This window comes from Suricata suricatta, chromosome 3 (assembly GCF_006229205.1).
Source record: "Suricata suricatta isolate VVHF042 chromosome 3, meerkat_22Aug2017_6uvM2_HiC, whole genome shotgun sequence".
Taxonomy (NCBI): domain Eukaryota; kingdom Metazoa; phylum Chordata; class Mammalia; order Carnivora; family Herpestidae; genus Suricata; species Suricata suricatta.
Window position 1 is genome coordinate 174,012,279 of NC_043702.1, and position 26,519 is coordinate 174,038,797.

The window sequence follows — 26,519 nt, forward strand, 5'->3', positions numbered from 1 at the left end:
GGGGGAGATGTGAAATCCGCGGCTCTTACTCTTGCTAAGCAAAGTCATAGCCACTCAGCCTCTCATTTCGTAGCTGTGTGTTGAGCCACACGTTGCAAGGTCAAGCAGGCCCTGCTTTGACCCTGAGGACACGGCAGTGAGCAAATAGACACTGACCCTGCCCTGGAGGAGATGCTTTTCTGGGGGGAGACTCTATAAACACACAGTTAGCTGTATAAAATGCCGTGAGAGGTTTGACGTAAACAAGGCTGAGAGAGAGGACACAGTGACGGAAGGGGGTGGCGTGGGTATGACACTGGCCGGCTGGGGAACGCCTCACACGACCCAGGAGGCCCTGGCAGCCCGCCAGAGAGGGACTCTACAGACCCCGGGTGGAGGGGGCAGCCAGCGCTCACCTCTGGGGTGGAACAGCATGGGGAGCAGGCTGGATGGTGTGGGGAGCAGGAGGGCAGGGCAGCAACGGGTGGGGGGCGCACGTGGGGCTCAAGATCCGGGAAGGAGTGTGACTTTACAGTAAGAATAACGGGGAGAAGCAGAGGAGTTGAGAGGGGAGAAATGTGATCTGATCTATTATTTTAAAGGATCCGTCTGGCTGCGGGGGAAGCTTGAGCTGTGGGGATAAGTGGAAGCCGGCAGCCGTTTGAGAGAAGGTAGCGGTCACAGAGAAGGCGGACTCAGTCAGCCTCTGGATCTGTTTGGAAGCTAGAACTGACAGGGTCACCGAAGGCTTGGACACGGGGTGAGAAAGAAAGGAGTCTGGATTCACATTTTTGCATGTGGGTGTCCAGGTGTCCCAACACTGCTGAGAGGCCGTCCTCCCTCATCGGATCGCCTTTACTCCTTTGTCAAAGAGCAGTGGCCTATATTCAAACGGGTCTAGGCCATTCTCTGCTCCCTACTCTCTGGAGATCAGGTTTGGCTGGGCCATGAACCAAGTTTTGCCTCGCTTCAAGAAAATAAAAAAATTTAAAAAACAAACGGGTCTATTTCTGGGCTCTCCATTCTGTTCCATTGGTCTGTTTGTCTGGCCTTTCACCAAAGCCACATTTTCTCGACTCTTGTAGCTTTATGCCAGTAAGTCCTGAAGCCAGGGAGCATCAGCCCTCCAACTCCATTCTTCTTCAACACCTTGTTGGTTATTCTAGGTCTTTGGCCTCTCAATGGAAACTTAGAATCAGTTTGTCAGTATCAACAAGAATTTGCTGGGATTTTGATTGACATTAATTTAACCTCTAGACCAGGTTTCAGGTTGGGAAGAAATGACATCTTACCAATATTGAGTCTTCCTATATACATGGACAGGGAATATCTTTCCAGTGAGCATGACTTAAAAAAATTTACTGAGGGGCGCCTGGGTGGCTCAGTTTGGTTAAGCATCCAACTTTGGCTCAGGTCATGATCTCACAGTTTGTGAGTTCAAGCCCCGTGCCAGGCTCTGTGCTGACAGCTCAGAGCCTGGAGCCTGCTTCAGATTCTGTGTCTCCCTCTCTCTCTGCCTCTCCCCTGCTCACACTCTGTCTTTCTCTCTCTCTCTCTCTCTCCCAAGAATAAACATTAAAATTTTTTTTACATCTTTTATTTTTGAGAGACAGCGTGAGCAGGGGAGAGTCAGAGAGAGAGGGAGACGCAGAATCCGAAATAGGCTCCAGGCTCTGAGCTGTCAGCACAGAGCCCGATGCAGGGCCCAAACCCACGAACTGTGAGATCATGACCTGAGCTGAAGCCGACCGCTTAACTGACTGAGCCACCCAGGCACCCCTGAAATTTTTTTAAATTTATTGAATATATTAGAAATAACATCGTCTACCTTTAAGGTGAACAATGTTACTTTCACACATCTATATACTGCACTTACTGCATTAGGAGTGTCTTTGTAACTGTATCACATTACAAACTTACAGTGTGATATTGTCTGTATTCGTTACACTGTGATTAGGTAAGTGTGGCTTATTTAACACTCATCTACCTCCAACTCCCCATCCCCTGGCAACTACTATTTTACTGGGGGTTTTTTATATGCCACGTGATATTATATAGTACTTGTCTTTCTCTAACGTCACGTATTGTAACGTGCTTGAAGTCCATCCACGTTGTTGCAAATGGCAGGATACCCTCCCTTCTCGGGGCTGAGCTCCACTGTGTGTGTGACCAGAACTTTTTCTCCATTTGGCCTTTGAGGAGCACTTAGCGTGCTTCCCAATGTCAGCCACAGTGAATAGGCTGCAGTCAACATGGGAGTGTGGATCTTGCTTCACAATCTTGTTTTCATGTCCTCTGGGTAAATGGACTCGTGTGCATCCACTATTTGGAAGCTTCCCATGGCGCTCTAGTGCCTCAGATAAAACCGGGGCTTCTAAAGGCTGACATTTGTGCAGCTGCCCAGGGAAAAGTGCCTCGGGAGTTCTCAGCAGCCCTATATTCAACCCCACCCATATTGGGGGTGGGGGATATCTCTTCTCCTAATTTTTTAAAAATAGTTTATTGTCAAAATGGTTTCCATCTTCTCCTAATTTCCAATGACTTATTCTCCTGCCTCTAAGTCTTTGTCCAAGCCTCCTGGCATGAAAGTATCTTATTTCATCTACAGATGCCACTCACCTACCCTTTGTCCTTTGTCACCTGCCGTCATAAGGCCACCTCCTGCAGCCGGAGTCCAAGGTCGGTCCTGCTGCATCCTCCTAGAGCCCTCTCCCCACCTCCAGCCCCCCTTCGGGTACCACTACGTTTGGCAATGGATGATCTGTCTTCACTGCCTTTTTGGACAGTCAACCCCCCGAGATGGTCTCTTCTGTGAGATGTGTCCCCAAGGGCCTCGTCCAGCACTTTGTGCCCAGCGAGCCCTTACTGTGAACTTGGGAACCAGCCAACCATGGACCGGATGCACATGCCCAGGTGCCACCAGGAGTTTGCTGGGGAGAAAGGAAAAAACGCACACAAGAACTTTGTTCCACAGTTCATTTCCTGAATTGGGGCAGGCGGTTTGGCAGCAGGCTGCGGGACAAGGCCGGGAGGGAGGAGTTCTTGCTGCCCCTCCCAGGAGCTGGTTGTGTCCTGGATGCTTGTAAGTTTTCCAAAATAGCCATCTGCCGTTGCGCGAGCTGGGTCTGAAGCTGGATATTGGCGTACATGCGTTCCAGGAGCCCCAGGCATTCCGTGGGCGTGGGGTCAGCTCCTGACGGGAGAGCAACGGAGGTGCCAAGGGGACAGGAGAGAGATTCTGTGACGGCACCGAGGCAGGAAGGGCTCTAGCAGATGACCCCCTACTCTTTCCAGGCCTAACTCCACCCGCAGACGCCTTTGCTTGGCTGTCGCCTCAGGGGGCCGACCTGGCTACCCTATTTTAATTTGTAGACCATCACAGGACTTTGTTACTTTTCTCCCTTGCTTTATTTTTTCCCTAGTATTTAGGATGACACAGCATATTTGGTAATTACCTATTTAATTGCTAAGTTCCCCTCCAGAACGTAAGCTCTGGGAAGGCAGAGGGCTTTGTCTCCGTTGCTCACTGTTGTATCCCCAGCACCCGGTACGTAAGTATTGGAAAAATATCTGGTGGGTGAATGGAACGACCAGAGAGTGCGGCCTCCCTCCCCTGGCAGCGCCCCTCTCCTGCCTGGCACAGCGTCTCCTCGGCTGTGACCGGCGGCCCTCCTGTGGCCTCGGCCCCAGAGCCCTGCTGCCCCGGCCCAGGCATGTTACAGGACGCCAGCTCCCAGGTAACCTCTTTACCTGTTGTTCTTGTATTTCTGTCTTGGCTTCTTTGTTAAACTCTGAGGGCCTCAAAAACTGGTGCCACGACCGTCTAGTGCCTGGGTAGGCCCCCCACAGGCACCCTAAATACCCACCAATCTCCCGCACGGAGGATGCTATAACAGGAATTCAAGGAACTGAGCTAATAACTACCATTCCCTTCCCTGGCCCCTTTTGAACTAACACTACTAGCAAGCGGTTAACATTTTCCTCTCGGTCCTGCCTGGCCCTAGGAAAGGTGCTGATATGCAAGGAAACAACACACCTTGTAGAATCAGGAGGAAAATGACCTCAGTAGACAAGCTCCCAGCGAAAGTCTGGAGGTGGCTTGAGCCAGAGCTGGCACCAGATCCAGGGGAGAAGACTCAGTGCCCTTCCTCCGTGCACCCCCTCCAGCACGGAGCGGCACTGGGAAGCCTGCCTTGCATCCTTACCTGTGGGCAGCTGTGCCGCCTGGACGCTCAGGAATGTGGCCGGCGGGGAACTTGCTTGAAGATTAATAAAGCTAGGGGACGGTTTGGCTCGACAAAGAGGCTCAGTGGTGCTCCCCTCTTTGGCTGGAACAAAACCAGAGGGAACTAATCAGAGCTATTTCCAACCAGGGATGGCCTCTCTCACCGGATCCCTGCGTTTGGTCTGTGCACACGGGGCCGAGGCCCTGCCTGAACAGCTCCGGAGAAAGGACCCGCAGGGGACTAAGGGAAAGCAGCAGGGGTGGGTGCAGCTAAAATCCAGTTTGCTTCCGTCTGACAAGCTCTCGCGGCACGTGCTGCACGCGTCCTGCGGTGCTAGGCGCTACGGCGTCACGAGATCCCTAACACGGTTTCCGGGGCACTTACTACCTCATGGGGACACACCCCGGGCACTGACGAGATGCGACACAACTGAAGGACGTAAACAACGCGTCTGACAGTCTGGGTGAAAAAGTGGCTTTTCATCCTGTGCTTACACCAAGTAGGTGACTGAAGCTCGAAAAGGATATTTTTGAAAAGTGCAAGGGCTCTGGCACCATAGTCAGAGAGGACTCCGGGCAGGTCGAGGGTATTTATTGGACCTCAAACACAGGATGCTTTCGATGAGTGGGAAAGAGGTTTCGAACGGGAGAAAAGAGGGCAGGAGCGCAGGGGCCCGGGGGGAGGGGCCTGGAAGACCCTTCACGACAGCAAACCTGAGACTTCAGGCCTTCTCTTGAACATGATGGAAAGCCATCAGGCCTTTTAGGATCAGAACATATTGCCAAAACTGTATTTCATTAATCCATAGGTATTAAAATGGGCTGAACATAAAAGAAGTTCCTGAGTGGGAAAATACTTAAATAACCTCTGGCAAAAACAGTTAAGTTATAAGGAAAAACTGATCTGTAGGGGGAAGGTAACGAGTCCTAAACAGACATGTATTATTTTTGTCTGGTGAGCAACACTTCCTCTGGGAAACTATTCTTTCCCAAGACTCCAGGCCTTACAGGGGGACCACATCAGGCCCTACTCCCCAGTGGAAAAGGGCATATGACCCAATAGAGGCCAACCGTCCTCATCCTCAGTGACAACTGTGACCGATCCCAGGGGCAAGTGCAACGGGCGCGTTGGGCCAGAGTCACTCTCTGGGATCAATACATGGATTCTGCTGTCAAAGGCGCTTCCTTTCTTCTGACTTGCTACGTACGCTGGGAAATGCAAAGCTGGGCAGATGAAAGCTTCCGAATTTGGCCGGCACGCTGCAAGGAGCAGAGAGCAGCAAGACCATAGAGACGAGAGGGCAAGAGAGGTAGATGGACGGACAGCTCCAGGCCCAGAATTCCGCAGTTCGGTCCCTGAGGCCCTGCCTTTTGCAGGCCTTCTTCCTGTTCTGTGACCACCTCAACACCCCTCCCAACCGCACAAGCCTCTGAATTTCCCTTCTTATTCAAGGGAGTCGAGTTGGGTCCCATCCTACTGTCACGCGTCACATTTGGGACACATGGAACGAGTTGAGACTAGGCAGTCCAAAGAGAAAGGCCTAGAAAAACAGCCAAAGGTGGCAATGAGCTCGGGTGAAAGGTTAAACCGCCAGGCCAGCCACAAAGCGGTGATAAAGAAACTGCAAAAATATGTTTGCTCTCCAAAGTAAAAAACCGGACCCTGGGGAGCACCCCCCACCCCGGCAGTTTGGAAGACGAGAAGGAAACGGCAACACGGGTGGAGAAGTGACGGACGGAGGCAGGCAGCCGGGCCTCCAAAGGAGCCCGTGATTCCCTCCCAGACGGACACCAGAAAGGACAGAAAAACGGAATCCACTCGTCCACTTGCACACGAGACAGCTGAGTGCCTGTGAAGTGTCCACCACTGACACCCCAGCAAGCTAAACACACCCGTGCGCGTGACCCTCACGGAACTGGCGGTGTCGGCAGTCGCTGAGTGACCGACCCGACCGAGCACACGCCTGATTCCACCCCGAAGGTGCTGGAAGAGCACCTAACCCACAACCTCGCCTGGGCAGCTGGGGGACGTTCCCTGCAAGTGATCCTGTCCCCGCTGGGATCTGAAGGATGGAGGCACGGGACCTCTGTCCCCGCTGGGATTCAAAGATGGAACAGGACCTCTTCACAGACAATAGGCCGGGGACAGAGGTGTGACAAGTGGGTTGTAGGATGGAAGATATGGTAGTCTTGTCCTGAACTCTGATTCCAGCAGAGCAATGGCCTGCTAAGGGGAGGAGGCAGTCGGCGAGGGAGCCCGGCTAACGCTGCTTTCCATTCGGCAGCTCACTGAGCCCATCAAAGTTGAAATCTGTTTTATTCCCTGTTACTTCTGAGGAGGGAAATCGGGGTTTGTTTTCTATGCTGGGCTTGGCTCTCCAAGCCCTACTGAAGGCCCTCCTCCTTCCTCTGCCTCCTTTTTTTTTTTTTTTTTTTTTTTGAGAAGTAAAACTACGAAGGATTCATGGATTTGGGTGTCGTCTCACACAGAGGCCGTGAGAATCTCTGTTTCGGTCCAGTTTTGGTGTATGTGCTGCCGAGAGAGCGCGGCCCTCCGTTTCCTTTTCCCCTGGTCTCCTCTGTCCTTCGACGGCCCGGGCAGAACGGTAAGGAGACAGAAGCTGAAACTCAGGTCTCAAGATTATTCTCACCAAGGGGCGCCTGGGGGGCTCAGTCAGCTAAGTGTCTGACTTCGGCTTAGGTCATGATCTCACGGTGCGTGAGTTTGGGCCCCGCATCGGGCTTGCCTGTCAGCACAGAGCCCACTTCGGATCCTTTGTTGTCCTCTCCCTGTGCCTCCCCTCATTGCCTCCCCAAACTCTCAAAAATTAATAAACATAAAGAAAACAGTGTAGGAGCACCTGAGTGGCTCAGTTAATCATCAACTCTTGACTTTGGTTCATGGGTTCGAGCCCCACATCGGGCTCTGCATTGTCAGTGCAGAGCCTGCTGATGCGCGCTCTCTCTCTCTCTGTCCTCCCCCCTCAAAATGAATAAATAAAAACTAAAAAAAAATAGTTAAAGGAAAGATTATTCTCACCATCAGAAAAATGTAACTTCAACCTGCATGCAAATGCATGTCTCAATAATTCCTAGGTACATGATACAAATTTTCTACCAGGTTGTAAGGTCTGGAGAGTAATGGAGAATGAGGTTGGGGAGCAGTAGAAAGAAGCAGAACATAGAATATAATAGTTAAAGGGGTTTACATACATTGTCTCGTTCTCACAATGACCCTAAGAAGTAGGTAGCATTAGCCACATTTTGAGAAAAGTTAGGAAATTTGCTTAATGTCCCACAACTGGCCGTGTGGCAGGGCTGGGGTTAAATGCAGGCCTGTGGGCTCCAAAGTCAGGCTCTTCACCAGCGCAGGACAGACTCTGTGTGGAGCTCATCCATCACGCGCAGCTATGACGTCATAGGCCTCGCAGCTAGCGTCATCTGCTGAACTTCCGGCTAAGTGGGTGAGCTCTGGAGTCACACGCTCCAGGCACTTCCCTGGCCGCTAGTCGGGCTGTCCCACTTAAATGGAGTGTCTGTTTACTCCAGTTAACACTATGGCTCCTGGGATCCCTGCACTTCAAGTCCTGTTCTAAGTACTAAGAGGGGAAACAAAGAAACAAACAAAAGAATATTCATTCAACATACAGTCATTGAGCACCCATTCTCTAACCCGCCTCTTTCTAGGCACTGGGAACACAGCAAACGTTCCCATTTCTTTCTTTCTTATGTAATCTCAACACTGAACGTGAGGCTCGAACTCATTACCTGGAGATGGAGAGTCACATCCTCCGCCAACTGAGCCAGCCGGCACTGTCCCAGCAATGTCCCCATTTGATGGGAAAGTGCAGCACAGATACCAACCTTTTCCAGTTAACCGAGAAAAAGGAAGAAACACACAACTACAATCACTTTCCCAAATGAGTACTTTTGGAGGCCTGGTTTTCGAGGGAGGGAAGCAGGGGCTCCGACACACACCTTTACCGCTAGGGTGACTAGCACACTGCTCCATCTGCACGGGTGTGGTGCCTGGGGAAGAATCATAGCGTTACTCGATCAACCACCAAGGATTATGTTACTACTGACAGCGTGTCTCGGGCTGTTCCGGTTTGGGGAGGAAAATGGGTGAAAGAATGTACGGTTCCATTTCACCGCTAAACACACAGGCGCCTGTTCTTGGGTTACTGGTCCCTTCACTCGTGTGGAAGAAATCTTATTATCATCACTGCTTCCTTTTCTGGACAAAATAGTAATTTAACCAAACCCAGACCTTAAAAGAGTCCCGCACTAACGAGGTGACTACTGTCTGTGTCCTCTGCACGGTTTCCATCTGCAGCCATCAGCCCCTTTCCTGTCCTTTGAGGCAGGTTGGAAAGCTGACTCCCATCCCGTCTAATGGGCACCGCCGTGGCCTGGACGGTGGGCGGGGACAGAAGTCGCAAGGCTCCGCGGGGAACCCCTGGGAACACGCTTTGGGTGGGAGACCCGGCCTGGGGGAGCCGCTGCCAGCCACAGCAGAAAGCCCCTGCGTGAGACAGGAGTGGCAACGCTCGGCACCGAGCCCCGGGGCAGCAAAGCTTGACTCGCAGCGCGCCCCGAGGAGGGCTCCGCCAGCCAGCCAGCCCCTGGGTCCAAGCTCCCGAGTTGCCTGCGCCGCCATTCCTCCCGCAGCTAAGCCTGGAAAGGGTGAAGGCTGTCACGCTTCTGACCTTCGCGGCCCCGGAAAACCCGAGGCGCCGGCCAGCTCAACGACCTCACCCGCGCTGTCACTCGAAAGCGTCCCGACCGACACCCACCGTTTTAATTGACATACATGCGCAGTGGCGCGCCGGCCAACTGCCACAGCCTCCGCGCTTGCGCAGACGTGCGCGCCGCACGCGGCCGGGAGCGGCCCCCCCCTTCTGCGCAAGCGCCGGCGCCCTCCCAGGGCCATCATTGCGCGCTCTCTATCTAGCTTGCCCTGCCGTTCTTGCGTAGGGGGCGGGTCTAAGAATGTCAATTGGCCAGTTTCCGTGCCGGTCAGTGAACCGGGTGCGGTGATTGGCGGCAACCCGGAGGGTAGCGGGTTGAGGTGTGAGCCCCGAGGAGGCAGCGTTTTTTGCTCTTCCCTCTGGTTCTCTCTCTCCAGAAGGTTCTGCCGGTTCTCCCCGCTGTGGGTACCCGGCTCCGCATCGCGCCGCCATGATGGGCCATCGTCCGGTGCTCGTGCTCAGTGAGTTGTGGGGGAAGCCGGGACAGGGACCCCATGTTCACCCCTTCCCTCCACACTTGGCCTGTTGTCCCAGCGGAGCCATGTCCTGGTTGGCCACGGAGGCTCCCAGTCTTCGTTCCTTTCGGAAGCCCCCGCTCCGCTTTCCTCTGTGCGCCTGAGCCCTTCCCTTGCCTCCGGCCGAGCCCCTGGTGTGCGGAGACTCGGCGCCGCCCCGCCCCCTCCTCGGGTGGCTTCGGTTTGGCCCGTCGCGGAGCCGTGTGGCCTCGGCCGACGGGATGGATCGCAGCGTTCCTGTCCTTAGTGTCGGGGTTGACAGTGTCCCGCGGGGGAGTGGGAGGGTTTGGGGGGCACAAGTAGGTAAACTGATGAGAAGGGGGTCTGGCGGGGAGCCAGTGGGATCCTTGATCACTTTTCAGAAGCAGCCCTGCGGGATTTCCCGGGAGCGACCCCGGGTCGTGAAGGAGCCCGGTTCCCTCGCTGCTCTGGCTTAGGTGGAGTTAGCTCCTTCGTGGCCTCCGCGTGGTGGTGTTTCCTGCCGAGTTTCCCATGGTGTCTCGCTGAGGAGTGCCACCTCCCTTGGCCTTCCCCGGCTTGTTCCCATTCTTCGTAACTTCTGGATCCCGTGTGCAAGGCCACCCTGGGCGCCTGTTCTCCCTCCCTTACCAATCTCTGTATAGGAAATGCAGTACAGCGATTTGATCCATTTTCTGTATATCTGGGAAATAGCTGTTACCGAAAAAAAAAAAAAAACCTAAGCTGATTTCAGAAAAATTTTTCGTTTAAGGGAGAAAACACATCCTTCCGATGCGTCTATTAGAACAGTTCAGGCAGGATTGTAGTTACCACTTCGGGAAACAGGAGTCTGAATTCCGCGGGTGGTGGGTGTGTAGATTTAGTGGGAAGGCGTTGAAAACTCCGCTGATGGAAATTGTACGGAGTGTGTGCTATGGAGAGAGGAGGGAAACATGCATCGTGTCGGTCTCGTTGTAGCCTCGGCTTGTCTTACTGTGAGGCCCCCAGGGGTGAGTGGCGCCTTGTGACGAATCCCTGGCACTGGTTGGGTGTGACCCATGTGGTCGGTTCGACCAGGCATTGTCACTGTGTCCAAGCGTGGAGGGGCAGTGTCTGGAGAAGGAGCCCCCCTTGGAGGGGATAGCCTTGTGGCCCTGCACACCGCGGGGGCACTGTCGCAGTAACGCTGGGACTGTCCACATGGTCCCCCATCCGAGTAGTAGGAGACTCGAAACCCAGACTCCTTCCTTTGATGTTTTTCTGAAGGTCACCAGCCCTCTGAGAATCTGTAGGTCCTCCTTCCAGACAAAAATGCAGTCTCTCCCGCTTTCTCATATCATCTCTGCGAGTTCACCAATCCACTGAGGCCCATTCGTGGGGCTCAGGTTACGAGTCCTTGCTGTAAATACGGGAACGTGTGGTTAGTGGGCAGGCGATGACCCGGCTTACAGCGTTGAGTGTTCTGGATCGTATGTATATCAGGGTTGACATAAAGAACGAGCTGTAAGTCCATATGTTTATTTTTCTTACCGTTTGTTTTTAAGGTATATTGACATATAATCTACACATATTTAGTACAATTTAAGGAGGTTTGCAGGTATGTTACATCTGTGAGGGGTGTGTGGGGGGGGGTTACTTCAAAGGTCAGGGGATAAACATTATCCGTACAACAGGCCAATCTTGGTGTGTCACATTTTATTTTGTTTTAGGCCAGAACACAAAGCGTGAATCTGGAAGAAAAGTTCAATCTGGAAATATCAATGCCGCCAAGGTAGGGTGTCTTTATATAAGTAACCCACCCAATGTGGGGCTCCAACTCACGACCCCACGATCAGGAGTCTCCTGCTTTTCTGACCGAGCCAGCCAGGCGCCCCTAAGGTCGCGCGTCTTCTAAGTAGTTTCATGTTATTTTGTCTCCAGCCGCCTGCCTTAGGATTTCTGTATCTGTTTGCAAATAGGCAGAGGAAGTGCTGACTTCCCTTCCTTTCAGGACCTTCCTCTGATGGTGGTGGGTGGACAGATGCCCTCCCTCAGTGAGGTAGACCTAACCGTCATCTCCTGGGTGCCTGTGCGTACCTCTGTGACCGTGGATCATTTTATGGTCTGTCTGTGCTTGTCTCGGGTGCCAGACTGAGTGACTGAGGGGACAGACGTGTTCCCGTTTGTATTCGGAGGGCCCACTGTACGCCCTCGTTAGGTAGTCCGGGAAGCTCCTTGGGCTGGAAGAGTGCAACAGCTCTAGATGTGAGTTAGCGTGGCGTGGAGGCCACTGGCGCGGCAAGAGCACTGGCCGGTGGACTTGCAGGTATCTGAGCTTCTGGGAGACTGAGGCGTGTCCCCCTCTTTTCCTGGGAAAAACGATTTCTTCATACGTCGGTGCTCAAATCTTTTCTAAAGGGGAGAGACAACAGAAGCTAGCCACGCGGCGCCCTGTGCCTGACCTGGTTATCAGCCTGACTTCAGGGGGCTGATCACAGGCTACGCAGGGTCCTCACGGCCCTTCTCTCACACGCGTGTTCGCACCGTCTCCCGACTGGTGGTTACAGGCTTTATGCTTTCTTTCTGGCAGACCATTGCAGATATCATCCGAACGTGTCTGGGACCCAAGTCCATGATGAAGGTAAGCCTCTTACTGAGACTTTTTGACTACAGATTTCCCTTTTCTGTAATCTGGAACAGTTAGGTATAACTTTTGCTTTTGTCCTAGATGCTTTTGGACCCGATGGGAGGCATTGTGATGACCAACGATGGCAATGCCATTCTTCGAGAGGTTTGACTTTTCGTTTTGTTTTCAGATAATTTCATAAAGGGCCCATAAAGTCATATATACACGATGGTTTCTCAGGGCAGGTGTAACAAGTTAGCACCAAGGGGGTGTCCGAAAACAACGCAAATTTATTCCCTCACACACTGGAGGCCAGGAGTCCAAAATCCGCGTGTCATCCGGGCCCTGCTCCTCCTGAATGAAGGCTCCTGGGAAGAGCCCGGCTGCCTCCGGCGTCTGGTGTTTGAGCGCCAGCCTCGGCGTTCCTGGGCTTGTCGGGCTCCTGACTTCTCCTCGGTTGTCATGCGCGTCCTCCTCCGTGTCTCTCGTTTTCAGCACACCAGGGACTGGATTTAGGGCCTATTTTAATGTCCTATACGGTCTAATCTTAGCTGGATCATATCTGCAAAGGCCCAGTTTCAAAACGGTCACGGTCACAGTTTCAGAGGGTAGGACCTCAGTTTGTCCTTCTGGAAAACACAGTCCAGCCACAACAGTGGTGCTCCTGGTAAATACGCTGGAAGAATACAGTCTGTCTTCACGAAACTTTCGCTGTCAAGTTGGCATATGCATTTTCCCCCCGAGAGAAAGGGACTTGGAAAGATGATTTATGTAGATGCTTTGGGGACCACGTTCCACCTTCGAGGCTGCGGTAGAAGAAAGGATCAGGGAATAGGTGTGGGAGTAAGAAGCCCGAGAGTGAGGACCAAGCGCAGTGGGTTCGGAGGTCTTTGAGCAGCGTTGGTTCAGTGGTCGCCTACGTTTTCATTTTCAGATTCAAGTTCAGCATCCGGCAGCCAAGTCCATGATCGAGATTAGCCGGACGCAGGATGAAGAGGTTGGAGACGGGACCACGTCGGTGATCATTCTTGGTAAGAGAACGGGAAGCTGATGAGGAAAGTCAGATTGAAACATGAGGATTTTTGCCAGAAATAGTATCTGTGTCCTAATTTAGGGAGATTGCTAATCTGCTAATTACAACTATTTAATTGGTGGCTAATGTCCTGTGTGTTCTCTCCAATGGGGTGTAAAACTTTCATCATAGTTAGTATAGGGGAACGGTAAAAAATCTGGTTGAGGGGTGCCTGGGGGCCTCAGTTGGTTGAGTGGCCAACTTGGGCTCAGGTCATGGTCTCACGGTTCATGGGTTTGAGCTCCACGTCGGGCTCTGTGCTGCCAGCCCGGAGCCTGGAGCTGCTTCAGCGTCTGTGTCTGCGCTCTGCCCGCCCCCCTCTCGCGCTCTGTCTCTAAAACAAACAAACAAACAAGTCTGGTTGAACAAAACACAGAGCGGGTTCTCGTCCTTCACAGTAGGTTATGTTCTATAAAGTCACCGTGGACACTGAATCGGCAAATGCCGTTGCTCCCAGGGAAACCTAAGTCAGGCTGTGTGAGCCTCTGCGCACACGCTCTCCAGCTGGTAAATACATACCTACCTTGTTTTTTGTGAGGTTTTTTGGTTTGTTTTATTCATTTATTTTTACAGTAATCTCTATCTCCAACGTGGGGCTCAAATTCACGACCCCAAGATCAACACTCATGCGTGACTGACTGAGCCATCCGGGTGCCTCCCTTCTGTTTGTTTTAAAGTGTTGCTGGCGCATTGCCATTGAACTCACCGCCAGTAGTACTACTAAGTGCTGCCAGAACGGGGCCTGTCTAATGTGTTTTCTCTGGAAGGCACGTCACAGCCTTCCTGGGCTTGGGAAAACTAGACTGTACTTGAGTGCCATCCCTAGGGGTCATTTTAAACAGTGAAGTCACCAACAAAATGTGCAAAAACGTGAAACCAGATGTACCACATAAAGTGCGAGAGCTGAAACGAGGCAGAGGGCCACTGCCTCGGTTGACCTCAACCTGGGGGTGAGTGGGCAGGCGCCGGGAAGCGCGCGCCTGCGCACCTGGGTGTCCGTGACCGTGGAGGTGCCCCGACTGAGTGCTGATTTGGGGCGTGCAGGTGACATTGTGGCCAGTAAGTTGACAGAGGCAGAGCTTTGACAACACGTCTTGACTATACAAGTAGTAGCGATCCATCTTCAGCTCTCTACGGGATCGTAAAAGATGGCTTCTGAAAACTTGACGAGTTGCCTCTGTTTGCGAGGCATGCTTTGCGTGGGAGCGGGAGCTCCGATGGAGGCGGCCGGGCGCCCGGGGGCTCAGTCAGTTAAGCACCCAGCTCTTGGTTTCAGCTCAGGACCTGATCTCAGGATTCACGCCTTCAAGCTCTGAGTTGGGCCTGGGCTGACAGCTTGGGAGTCTCTTTCTCCGTCTCTCTGCCTCTCTTTGTCTCTCTCTCTCTCTCTCTCTTTCTCTTTCTAAACAAACTTCAAGAAGTTTCATAGTACAGGCGTTCGTTGCGTTAGATCTGATTGTAGCATCACGTGATCAGGACGTGAGCGCTCTGCGAAGGGGCGCCGGTCCCTCGTGTTGGCCCACATGCCTAAAGATGGAGTCTGCACAACAAAGTTATTATAGGAACTTTTTGTTAAAAAAAATTTTTTTAATGTTTTATTTAATTTTGAGAGAGAGACAGTGTGAGCAGGGGAGGGTCAGAGGGAGGGAGACACAGAATGTGAAGCAGCTCCAGGCTCTGAGCTAGCTGTCAGCACAGAGCCCGACGCAGGGCCTGAACCCACGAGCGGTGAGATCATGACCTGAGCTGAAGCCAGATGCTTAACCGACTGAGCCCCCCAGGCGCCCCTTATGAAAACTTTTTAAAAAGCGACACTTTGAATTACTCTTAGAATGTGTTGAGTTGGAGGAGATGTCCGTGCGTCACCACCAGCTGAGCACATCAGGCCCGGTTCTTTTGAGGATGAAAAGTACATGTGGCTGGTTCTGTGCTTTGAAGGAAAACTTGGAGGACGAACGAGAGCGGACAGACCTGGGGCTCTGGGTGCTTTTGGTTGATGATGAGCACTAGATATCTGGCCAGATTTTCTAGCTAATAATCTTGAACCTCCTGGAGAGAGTAGGTAGGTTAGGTATGTAGGTTCGATATGTATTTATGTGTGTGTGAGATTTTTAAGGGGACGTTTCACAATCTCTCATCCAAAGGGGAAATTTGTATAGTTTTATGGCTGTGTTTCCAGGTATAAGGAAATGTGTGTTTTTGTTTTTAGTACCAGCAGTTCGAGATTGAGTCCTAGGTGTTGAGAGCATAGTGAACGAGTCTGTTTTCATGTACACATTTTTCCTTCTCATCTAGAGACTCTGAAACACAAGTGTTTCCTTTTGTTTACACAACTGGTGACAAATATTTAGTTAGATCAAGAGGTAAAGCGTAGTTCAATCTTTGCTCATTTAGAATGTGTCCGGCGAGGATACTTCCTTTACGAATTGCCTTGTAGAAGGCGTAACATCCGGGATAGTATTAACAGCCGAATGGCATGGGTTTCAGGAGAGTCTATTTTAGGGGGAAAGATAAGGTATCTCTAGAAGTCCTGAAGCTGCCTCGAAATCCGGGCACCTGGAAGCAGCGTCCCAGCGGCGGCGTCTCTTTCAGCCGGGGAGATGCTGTCTGTGGCCGAGCACTTCCTGGAGCAGCAGATGCACCCGACGGTGGTGATCGGCGCCTACCGCAAGGCCCTGGACGACATGGTCAGCACCCTCAAGAAAATCAGGTACTGAGGACCCCGGCAGTGGCCCGTCGAACGCGGGAGGCCCGGAGGAGCGGTCTGCTCGGAGGTGGTGGAGGGAGGCCAGGCACGTCGCACGTGGTGTGTTTGTGAGAGAGACAGAGGAGAGCGAGGCGGAGGCAGGACAAGGGGGCGAGCGTGCTGCAGACGCGGCGGAGGACGTGCGGCGGACAGACGGGGCTGGGGCTGTGCTCTGGTGTCTCTCGGCTCCCCGCTGCCTGCTTGTTTGCCTGTCGGGCACCGCCGTGGAGCAGGTGCAGCAAAACCTGCCTCAGAATGGTAGCTGCCGGTGTGGGGGAGCTGTTGAAGAGTCAGGGGGTGATGACTGTTCAGGACTCAGTACTAAAATGTCCGCCCGTCATATATGATTATAACTGACTAGTGCTGCCCGGGGAGGCAGCTGGCACTTTTCTGCCCAGCTCAGAGGAGCGGACTGGAAGCGCTGTGAGAACCCTGTGTAGGAATCCGGGCATTTGCTGACGGGTCACGAATGGGGTCGGGAAGCGCGGGCCTTGTGACGTCAGAGCATGTTAGGTTGTGACGATGCTGAATGCAAAATGTCTTCCACTAAAAACTTTTGTTTAAAAAGGGAAAGCTGTAATCCACTCTCATGGTCGGGTCGTTGGTACATAAGGATCGAGTACTTCAGTGGCCTTTGTCCTCTGCTGCCTGTTGTTAGGGGGAAAGCAGCATGTGAGAAGGTGGGGGGCGCTCCTAGGAAATGCGGCGTTTGCCTCCGGTTATTTATAAGGTTATAATAAGCTAAGAATGTAGAGCTAACCAAAAGGTTTATTGAGTTTATGGAGCTGAATTGCTAGAAAGTTTTTCTTCTCCTTAAGCAGTAATGGTCTAAGTCCCTTAGGTAATACTTGGGGAGCACTTCCTTCTCTAGAATTCGTCGTGCAACTGTGCGATGATGGCAGCGTGTGAAAATTGGGGCAAGACGGTATCCAGGTCCTCTTAGAGCTTTGTTTTGTGGCTCTAAGTGGCCTTGCGCCCAAGTCTGCGGTCTCGCTAGGGAAAGCAGAGCCCTGCACAGGGCGCCGGGGCGCCGGGAGGCGGGGGACGCTGGGCAGGGCAGCGCGCCGGTGTAGGCGGACCGCGCAGACTGATGGTGACGATCAGGACGGGCTCTCAGGGCTGGCTGGCTACGGGACAAGGCTTCAAGACCAAATGTGTCTTGACCCACGGTAGACAAGTTGAGTTTATTTGAAGCAGAAAGTAAAGAACAAATTATTGTCTGTAAACTCTGGAGGGTTGTCAGCCGTGGGAACACATCACTTGGGGATTTGAGACCTCTTCCAGGGACGGCTTAGTTGTGATCTTGCTGAAAGGCAGAGGGTGGACGGTTCTGCCTCTTGGCCCACTGGGTCCCTGAGCGATGGGTGAGGCACTGCCTTCAGTGTCCTTCCGTGAGCGTGCTGAGCACAGCACCTGTTTGCTCTCCCCCAGCACCCCCGTCGACACCAGTAACCGTGACATGATGCTGAACATCATCAACAGCGCCATCGCCACCAAAGCGATCAGCCGGTGGTCCTCGCTGGCTTGCGGCATCGCCCTGGACGCCGTCAGAACTGTGCAGTTCGAGGAGAACGGGCGCAAGGAGATAGACATCAAGAAATACGCACGGGTGGAAAAGGTAAGCTCTCGCCATGTGCGTCTTGTGGGTGTATTTTAACGTTTATAGTATTTGAGAGCGAGTGGGGGAGGGACAGAGAGGGAGAGACAGGGTCTGAAGCAGACCCCGTGCTGATAGAAGAGGGACGGATGTGGGGCTCGGACTCAGCACACGGGGCGATCATGACTTGAGCCAAAACCGGGCGCCCCTCAGCGCGTGTTTGGAAGACCAGTCGTTCCTAGTAGGAGTCGTCCCGCACGTGGAGGAAATGCGTTGAAGTCAGCGCGAGATGTCATTGTAGTTAAAGATCAGCGTCGGCTGCCTGGAAAATGAAAGCGTGAAGAGTCCCGAGGAGGGCGCTCCGAAACAGCGCTGTCCCCCTCACCGCTGCTCTGGGCCGGGGAAGGCTCCTCGGTGTCGCTCCGCTTGTGCGCCGACGACGTACATCTGACACTTGGCGGGATGGGGACGAGGGCTCTCCCTGTCCAAGCTTCAGAAAGCCTTCTCTACTCGTTCCGGGTCAAAAAGTAGCACGGGTTGGGGGAGCATTAGCAGCGTGGCCAGTAGAGGGAGCCCCAAGCCTGGAAAGTCCGTGGGAGTCTCAGGAAGTGGGAGAGATCTGAAGCCCTTTAAATCTTTGTCTGTCATTGAATTTCTCTGGGTCTCAGCTGATCTTCAGAGTGGGCGCCACGGTCCAAGGTCGGCGTGCTTCCTGGAGGGGGAGAATGTGGTTGCCGCCATGTTTGTTAAGGTTCAAGGAAGAGAGCTGTTAGAAACCTAGAGCGGTGGTCATCCGGGAAAGATAGATGTCTGGGCGGGAGCTGAGCGATGTCCCCTCGTGGTCACGGACGGCAGTGGGTCTTTTGCTCAGATCCCTGGGGGCATCATCGAGGACTCGTGCGTCCTGCGCGGAGTCATGATTAACAAAGACGTGACGCACCCACGCATGCGGCGCTACATCAAGAACCCTCGCATCGTGCTGCTGGACTCCTCTCTGGAGTACAAGAAAGGAGAGAGCCAGGTAAGGTTCCTGGTCTTCTTCCTTGAAGTTTAGGACTCTGCTGATAGGGCTCAGGGACATACAAGACAGTTTATTACACTGTGTACTCTGTCCGTGACTGCCCTTTATACGTGATCTCTGATTTTACGAGATTCTTTTTATTGTTGGTTTTGAGAGAAGAGGAGTGCGTGCGTGTGGGCGGGGTGTGGGAGACTCTTACGCAGCTCCATTCCCCGCGTGGAGCCTGGCGGGGCTTGAGCTCACCCCCTGAGATCATGACGGTCTGAAACCAGGAGCCGTCCGGGGCCCCCTCTCAGGAACTCCTGAACATAGTTGGTCTTGGCTTCAGTTGTACAGGTGATGGGCTGCGCCCTGAGAAGTCAGGGCAGTCGTTTGGGGGCTGCAGCCCACACTGGCCAGGTCAGGGTCTGGACCCTGCTCCGTCTCCTGGTGCCCGGGTAGGACACAGTAGGAATTAGCTTAGCCCGGAAACAAACGCTAAAGGAGAGTTTCTGGAGGGCAGGGGGCTCACACGGCTCTGTCACCCTCGGATAGAATCAAAGTAATTGAAGCTTGTTAACACAAGAACTGGGAACAAGATACCGCTTATTGGTGGGAAGAATTGGGACGCAGAGTTACCGTGCAGGATGGAGGTAACGTTGCACTGAGTGGTCGGAGACCTTACGCCAGAATCTCCACTGAGTGCCTTTGACTTTGAATCCTAGTTGATGCATACTTGAGTGGAGGAGGTAAGCCGGGGTTCTTGAGCTAAACCAGCTTACGGAGGCCTCGGCTCCTGGCGTCAGCAGGACTCTCCCACTCTCCGGGGTGCGGGAGAGGACTCGGTGGAGGGGCCTGGCACTGGGGCTGCCTAAGATCTGAAGTCTGACTGTTCTGCACCGCGCAGACGGACATTGAGATCACACGAGAGGAGGACTTCACCCGAATCCTCCAGATGGAAGAAGAGTACATCCAGCAGCTGTGCGAGGACATCATCCACCTGAAGCCCGACGTGGTCATCACGGAGAAGGGCATCTCCGGTGGGGCTCTGCTCGCTCTCCTCGAGGGGCGGGGGGAGGGCGGGCGGCGAGGCAGACACAGCGGGGTAAACGTGGTGGTCAGCGTATTGAGGAGGAGGCCGGGGCAGAGCCAGGAGCTCTGGCTTCCGTCCTGACGCCGCTGCCCTTGGCTTTGCAGACTTAGCTCAGCACTACCTCATGCGGGCCAATATCACCGCGATCCGCAGGGTGCGGAAGACAGACAACAACCGCATTGCGAGGTGAGTAGGCCGCGTCCGAACCAGACTCTTCCTTCCCGTGGGGTTCCCTTTGGCAGCTTTCTGATGCCGCCGCTGCCCCTGAGGCTTCGCTGCAGATGCAGTCAGCCGTGGCAGTCCCAGGAGGAGCCGCCCTGGGTTTCGCTGTGTGGCCTCTGGGAGCGATTCCCTGGCCCAGCAGCTTGTGCTGCTGCTGACCCGTGGTCAGCAGCGGGCGCTTAGACGTCTCTGGTCTTGACCTTGAGGTCCGTGACCGTCTGTTTAAACATGCTCAGAATACAGCAGAAACCTCGGTTTTCTTGATCGGATCTTCAGCTGCTGTTAATGCAACTTAAGATCGCATCCCCTTCTTCTTCCCCGACGCCTGTCCTCACGTACCGCTCGTTCTTAACTCGAATTTTAAAGAGGCAGGGCTATCCCCAACTCCCACATCCGGTCCAGATCAAGTCGTACGCTGCTGGCTCTGGTCAGCCCCGGGAGTCCAGGCACACCGCGCCCGTGTGCGTTCGGAAACCTGTCTTGTCAGCAGCCGAGGCCTCTCTCGTTACGTAACTGTGCTTCCAGCGACCCACTTTTGGCTTGTCCCTTGTCCCCAGCCACAGGCCCCAGGGACTAGGAAGATGAGTAAAAGGACCTGAAACCACTCCCCCCACCCCCTTCTAATCACTAGAGCCTGCGGGGCCCGGATAGTCAGCCGGCCGGAGGAGCTGAGAGAAGAAGATGTTGGGACAGGAGCGGGCGTGTTGGAAATCAAGAAAATTGGAGATGAGTATTTTACATTCATCACTGAGTGCAAAGACCCCAAGGCCTGTACCATCCTCCTGCGGGGGGCCAGCAAGGAGATTCTCTCGGTGAGTCCGCCGCGGAAGTGTGCCTGAGCGACCTGGGTCGTTCCGTTTCTTGAGAGAGTCCCAGAGGCCGGAGATCTCCCAGTTACCCTTTCATAGCTCTTTACGTTTTGATACGTGGCCAAAATTTTAACATTTTGTTAAAATTAAAACAATTTTTTTTTCATGTTTCATTTATTTTTGAGAGAAAGAGAGACAGCATGAGCAGGGGAGGGGTAGAGAGAGAGGGAGACAGAATCTGAAGCAGGCTCCACGTTCTGAGCGGTCAGCACAGAGCCCAATGCGGGGCTTGAACCCACGAACCCTGAGATCATGACCTGAGCCGAAGTCAGACGCTTAACCGACTGAGCCCCCCGGCGCCCCCACTGAGCCCCTGGCGCCCCTGAAGTTAAAACAGCTCTTGAGGCACCTGGCTAGCTTAGTCGGTAGATGTGTGACTCTTGCTTGATCTTGGGGTCGTGAGTTCAAGTCTCACCTTGAGTGTACAGATCATTTGTAAAATAAATTAGTTAAATTAAAAATCTTTAAAATGTACCAAAATTGACCATTTTTAGGTGTGCAGTACACATTCACGTTCATGGCCAGTAGATCTTCAGAACTTTGTCGTCTTGCAGAAGTGAGAGAGGACATCCATTGAACAATGGCTCCTCATTTCTCCAGCAACCACCACTTCCTTACTTACAAACTTTGGGTGGGAGGCGCCTGGGGGGCTCAGTCAGTTGGGCATTCGACTTCGGCTCAGCTCATGATCTCACAGTTCGCGGGTTCAAGTCCCCGTCGGGCTCTGTACTGACAGCTCAGAGCCTGGAGCCTGCTTCAAATTCTGTGTCTTCCTCTTTCTCTGCCCCACCCCTACCCCTCACTCTGTCTCTGTCTCTCAAAAATAAGCATTAAAAAAATTTTTTTTAGCGTTTATTCATTTTTGACAGAGACCGAGCGTGAGTGGGGGAGGGGCAGAGAGAGAGGGAGACAGAATCTGAAGCAGCTCCAGGCTCTGAGCTGTCAGCACAGAGCCCGACGTGGGGCTCAAACGCAGGACCTGGGAAATCCTGATCTGAGCCGAAGTTGGACACTTAACTGAGCCACCCAGTTGCTTCTTCTTAATTTTTAAGTTGAAATGACAGATCTCACTTTTCCCTCAGGTTAAGTAACTTACCCAAAGGTACGGCTAGTAGCCACACCGTGCAGCCCCCCAGGGACACAGGATGGGACAGGACAGGGCACCGCTCTGTCAAGCGTTGTGGACATAGCCTCACATCATAGAGTGACCCCCCACCCCCGGCCCTCTTGCAGTTGTGACTCCTGTGTTTTTCCAAATAAGTGGTGTGTGCCTCGCCCAGCAGGGCTTCCGAGGACCTTTCATAGTTGACCTTGTTAGTGGGGGTCCCCCAGCGCCTCTGTGGCCCTCCTGAGTCCATGAACTTTCTACGTGTCTGTCTGCTCTCCGCAGGAAGTGGAGCGGAACCTCCAGGACGCCATGCAGGTGTGCCGCAACGTCCTCCTGGACCCCCAGCTGGTCCCAGGGGGCGGGGCCTCTGAGATGGCCGTGGCCCATGCTTTGACAGAAAAGTCCAAGGCCATGACCGGCGTGGAGCAGTGGCCGTACCGGGCCGTCGCCCAGGCGCTCGAGGTCATCCCTCGCACCCTCATCCAGAACTGCGGGGCCAGCACCGTCCGCCTGCTCACCTCCCTTCGGGTGAGTCTCGCCCCACGCCCTCCCGACGGCCTGCGAGGCTGCCTCACGGCTGCCCGTCGGCTTCTCCTGACCCCTTGTTCCCTGAAGGCGTCCTCTCTCTCAGCGTTTGACTTGTTTGCTGTCATTGCCATTTCCGTTTATTGTTTCAGTATTTTTGGCTTCGTGTTGTTTTGTTTTTTTATCCGATGTTCCCTGCCTGCTCACTTGTTCCTGGTGTTTCCCCTCTAACTGGTGATGCTCCTTCCAACCACAGGCCAAGCACACCCAGGAGGGCTGTGAGACGTGGGGTGTGAACGGGGAGACCGGCACCCTGGTGGACATGAAGGAGCTGGGCATCTGGGAGCCCCTGGCCGTCAAGCTGCAGACATACAAGACGGCGGTGGAGGTGAGGCGCCCCGGGACGCAGGAGAACCGGAAGCCAGGCTGGGGTGCGGTCCGGCAGGGAGGGGATGGTGTAGACGGCAGAGTGTTCTCCAGAGACCGCCCAGGGGGATCTGTCCCCCAGCTGAGCTCCTGTGAAAAGTGAGGTGACCTGGCGCAGGATGCGTCCCTTGCTGAGGGAGAAGTCTCCGGAAAGGTGGATTTCAGATGAAATGCTAATTGTGTGGGAGGGGCTGAGCGCTCGGAAGAGAACAGGTGTCCCTCCGCTCTCTGCTGACCGCTCTGGGGCCCTGCTGTCTCTCTCAGACGGCAGTTCTGCTCCTGCGGATTGATGACATCGTCTCCGGCCACAAAAAGAAGGGTGACGACCAGAGCCGGCAAGGCGGGGCTCCCGACGGCGGCCAGGAGTGAGTGGCGGGCAAGGCGGCCTCAGTGCACAGAGCCAGCGGGGCCCCCTCTTCCTGAGCCAGACCGCCTGACGCTGGATGTCTGTTGGGAAGGGGTCGGGTTGAGGGGCAGCCCAGCCCATCTCTGTCCCAGCTCAAGTTTGCAGAAGGCGCTGACATGTGATTCGTCTCTATTATTGTAAGCTTTCCACTTAGTTTGCTTCCGATGATTAAATCTAAGTCATTTGAGACCATTGTTATGTGTTTTTCAACCTTGGGTCATAGCTCTGCTTGCTGGCAAAGAGGGAGGAGGCAGAAGCCTGTCCTGGGCGGGGAGGGGGGAAGGAGGAAAGCCTGGCCTGGAAGGGGTTTCTCAGACTTCAGGAGACGCTGGTGGGGAAGCCTCCTGGAGGTCAAAGGATCACACCTGGAGCAGAAGCGCCGCTCTGCCCACCACCCAGAGAACAGGAGGAACCTGTCCAGACCGTGGGCGTGCCCCTCGTGCGGCTGTGCGCGGAGCACCCCCCGGGGCGCGCCAGGGTCCGGCACTGGGCCGGAGACACCTGCAGCATGGGTTTCTCCTGTCGTGTCCTGTAACTCTCCAGAATCCCTCCAGCTTACCTGGAGTTCTCCCCCACCGCTTCTGCTCCTCCCCCGGCCCGCACTCTGTCCTGCCTGTGTCACAGGAGGGCCCCTGCGACCCCCACCGGCAGCAACAGAGGTTTCCTCTCCTTTCGTGCTTTGTTTTTATCCAGGGGAAGTAGTGGCCACGGCAGGCTGGAGGCTGCCGGGCCTGCCACGTCCCCTTTGCCCTTATGATTCACGGGCAGCCTTAATCTCCCGACCGCAGGACTTGGTCATGTTCGGTTGAATACCAGGTAGATAATAGCACCTAGTCCCTCCTGGGTAATGACATGCCCTAGCCGGTCTGCACACACTGGCTTGTCCTCCCGTGACGAGGATTGGTAACCTCTCCCGTTGTCCAGTGGGCGGTCTGCGGGCCGCAGAGCTGGTGAGTGGAAGACGGAACTCCGGTGTGGGCGGTCTGCCCCAGGAGCCCTGTCCTCAGCCGGCTGTGCGCGCCCCCGCGGAGGCGTGGGGGGCTCTCCTCACACCGGCTCCGGCTCTGGCTCTGCACACTGGGTCGTCGGCTTTTCCTCTTCTATGAGGGGATCTGAAATAAGCCTGTCTTTTTTTTTTTTAATTTTAGAGAGCCCAAGTGTGGGGGGGGGGGCGAGTGAGGGAGAGAATCAGCTGACGTGGGGCTTAATCCCACGGCCCCGGGATGATGACCTGAACTGAGACCAGCTGAGCCGCCCAGGCGCCCTCCCTGGCGCCCTCCCTGGCGCCCCTTGCAGTGTCTGCCACTCGGCCAGAGCTTTAGGACCTTAGAGAAAACGGACTGAGCTCAGTCAGGGAGCCGAGACGCCGGAGGGAGGAAGCTAGTCACACCGCGCAGAGTCCCCCCCCCCACCTGCCATTTACCCCACGTCCACTCGGGTTGCAGGTCTAACGGCTCGGGCACGGGGGAACTGCCAGGTAAACGGGGGCCTTCCTGCCGCATGAGCCTCTCCTCTGGGGGCACCTGTGTCCTGGGCCCGTGCAGATCCCTCTGGCAAGTTAGGTCAGTCCGTTCTCCCGTCCGGCGCTCAAAGCCCCTTTGCGCTCCCTGGGCTAAAATTTAACGTCGGGACCGCAGGCTGCCCGCACCGTGTTGTCGGTGGCCTGGCGTGAGTCCCCATCACTAAATCGTAGTTCCGTGAACACGGCTTTGCCTCCTTGACCTTGCTCATGGTCCAACTGCCAGGCCCCTAGAGGCCGCCACGTCCTGTTTTCCTCCTCTCCAGCAGCATTTTGGGGGGTGGGGGCTTGGACTACGCAGGCCCTCTGCTCAGCCAACTCTCTCGTTTTCACTTCCCCTCGTCAGGCCCCAGAGTTGATACCACAGAGGATACAAGTTACTTGTCTCAAAAGTGGGTTTTTTGAGAAAACTTGAGTTCATCCTAGAGTAGCCATGGGGGCGGGGGGCGATGAAATTGTATCCGCACTTCATTCATTGTTCGCAAAATGAATTCGAGGCAGCTGAAGGACTTAAATACAAGCAAGTGAAGCTAGGAGAAAACATGAGATTTTTAAAATCTACCAGAGTGGAGAAAAATAACAAAAAGCTTATGTGGTGAAAATAATAGGAGCGCCTGGGGGGCTCAGTCGGTTAAGCTTCCAACTTCAGCTCAGGTCATGATCTCACAGTTTGTGGGTTTGAGCCCCACGTCTGGCTCTGTGCTGACACCTCATAGCCTGGAGTCTGCTTCAGATTCTGTGTCCCTCTCTGCCCCTCCCCTGCTCACACTATCTCTGCCTATCTGTCTCTCAAAAAAAAAAAAAAACCCAGGAGTGGGGTGATAGTAAATTTCTTTATAGAACTTTTTTTGTTATTTTTTGGTTTTTTTAAGTGTTTATTATTTTATTTTGTGGGAGAGAGGGAGACACAGGATCTGAAGCAGGCTTCAGGCTTCAGGCTCCAGGCTCCAGGCTGTCAACACAGCTCGATGAGGGGCTCGAACCCACGGACTGTAAGACCATGACCTGAGCCAAAGTTGTACGCTTAACTGACCGAGCCACCCCAGCGCCCCTTACGGAACTTGTAGAGTGTGGCAGTCAAGACCATCAGGACTACAGGAAAGTAGGCAGAGGGTATAAATAGCTCCAGAGCAGTGAAAGTGTCTGTAAGACCGGGCACCTTCCCCCTTACACAAGGGAAATGCAGGGAAGTCTGGTGACCACGGAGCGAGGGCGGGAGACGTGGGCCCTCTGGTCTGATGCAGAGGCCACTTCCGTCTGGCAGTTCGAATCCTGTCTCTCACAGAGTTGGGTTCGAATATATGAAATGCTGTACATACAGGGGTCTTCATTCCAACACTTGCCGTAGCCGAGTGTTGGAGGCGATCCAGGTTCTGGGTAAACATATCCCGGGGACACCCCCCTGCCGTGCAGGACCAGTGGAGAAAGGCAGTGCCAAGTGCACTGATAAGAACAGTCCTCCATGTACAAGCGAAAACGAAAAAGCAAACCGCCGAACGGGGTTCGGATGCCAGTGTGTGGTGCTGCGTGTCTGTGTCACGTCCGTGTGTACGTGTGTGTGTGTACGTGTAGCAAGTAAGCTCTGTGCCCAGCCTGGGGCTCGAACTCGCAGCCCGGAGATCCAGCGTCTCACTCCCCCGACCGAGCCAGCCTGGCCTCCCTGCATAGGACATCTTTGGAAGGACACGAAACGTGGCTGTTCGAGCGAAAGGCCCAAGTCCCTGGGGAGTAAAGATGAGCCCTTTTGATGTCTTACGAACTCTGTGTCCTATGCAGTTGTTATTAGGCAAAGTAATTCTTTTGCTCTGAATAATTTCAAGCAAAAACAGCAAAGAACAACAAAAAGTGGGTCCGTCCGGCCAGACGGAGACTCCGTTACGACCCCCGATTTAGGTGTGAGGCG

The 26,519-nt window shown here is 54.0% G+C and overlaps 2 protein-coding genes across 6 annotated transcripts; one reads left to right on the top strand and one right to left on the bottom strand.

Moving 5' to 3' along the window:
* Positions 1-2,941: 2,941 nt before the first annotated feature.
* On the bottom strand, positions 2,942-9,106 carry TSACC (TSSK6 activating cochaperone). Of its 5 annotated transcripts, none has more exons than XM_029935976.1 (6): positions 9,001-9,106; positions 8,183-8,233; positions 7,973-8,068; positions 6,691-6,783; positions 4,185-4,307; positions 2,942-3,172 (listed from the first exon to the last, which is right to left on the bottom strand). In XM_029935976.1, the coding sequence occupies exons 2-6, from the start codon at positions 8,214-8,216 to the stop codon at positions 2,955-2,957; spliced, it is 564 nt and encodes a 187-aa protein (XP_029791836.1). In that variant the 5' UTR covers positions 8,217-8,233; positions 9,001-9,106; the 3' UTR covers positions 2,942-2,954. The 5 variants fall into 5 exon arrangements, with proteins under 5 accessions (XP_029791836.1, XP_029791835.1, XP_029791837.1 ...); XM_029935975.1 differs by having other exon boundaries at positions 8,914-9,094; XM_029935977.1 differs by lacking the exon at positions 6,691-6,783 and having other exon boundaries at positions 8,914-9,080.
* A 169-nt stretch (positions 9,107-9,275) lies between these two features.
* CCT3 (chaperonin containing TCP1 subunit 3) lies at positions 9,276-23,286 on the top strand. The gene is made up of 14 exons (XM_029935974.1): positions 9,276-9,416; positions 11,138-11,199; positions 11,998-12,048; positions 12,136-12,198; positions 12,968-13,064; positions 15,698-15,815; positions 17,283-17,469; positions 18,320-18,469; positions 19,356-19,488; positions 19,646-19,727; positions 20,395-20,575; positions 22,023-22,268; positions 22,522-22,653; positions 22,956-23,286. The coding sequence occupies exons 1-14, from the start codon at positions 9,386-9,388 to the stop codon at positions 23,058-23,060; spliced, it is 1,638 nt and encodes a 545-aa protein (XP_029791834.1). The 5' UTR covers positions 9,276-9,385; the 3' UTR covers positions 23,061-23,286.
* The last annotated feature ends 3,233 nt before the right edge of the window (positions 23,287-26,519 follow it).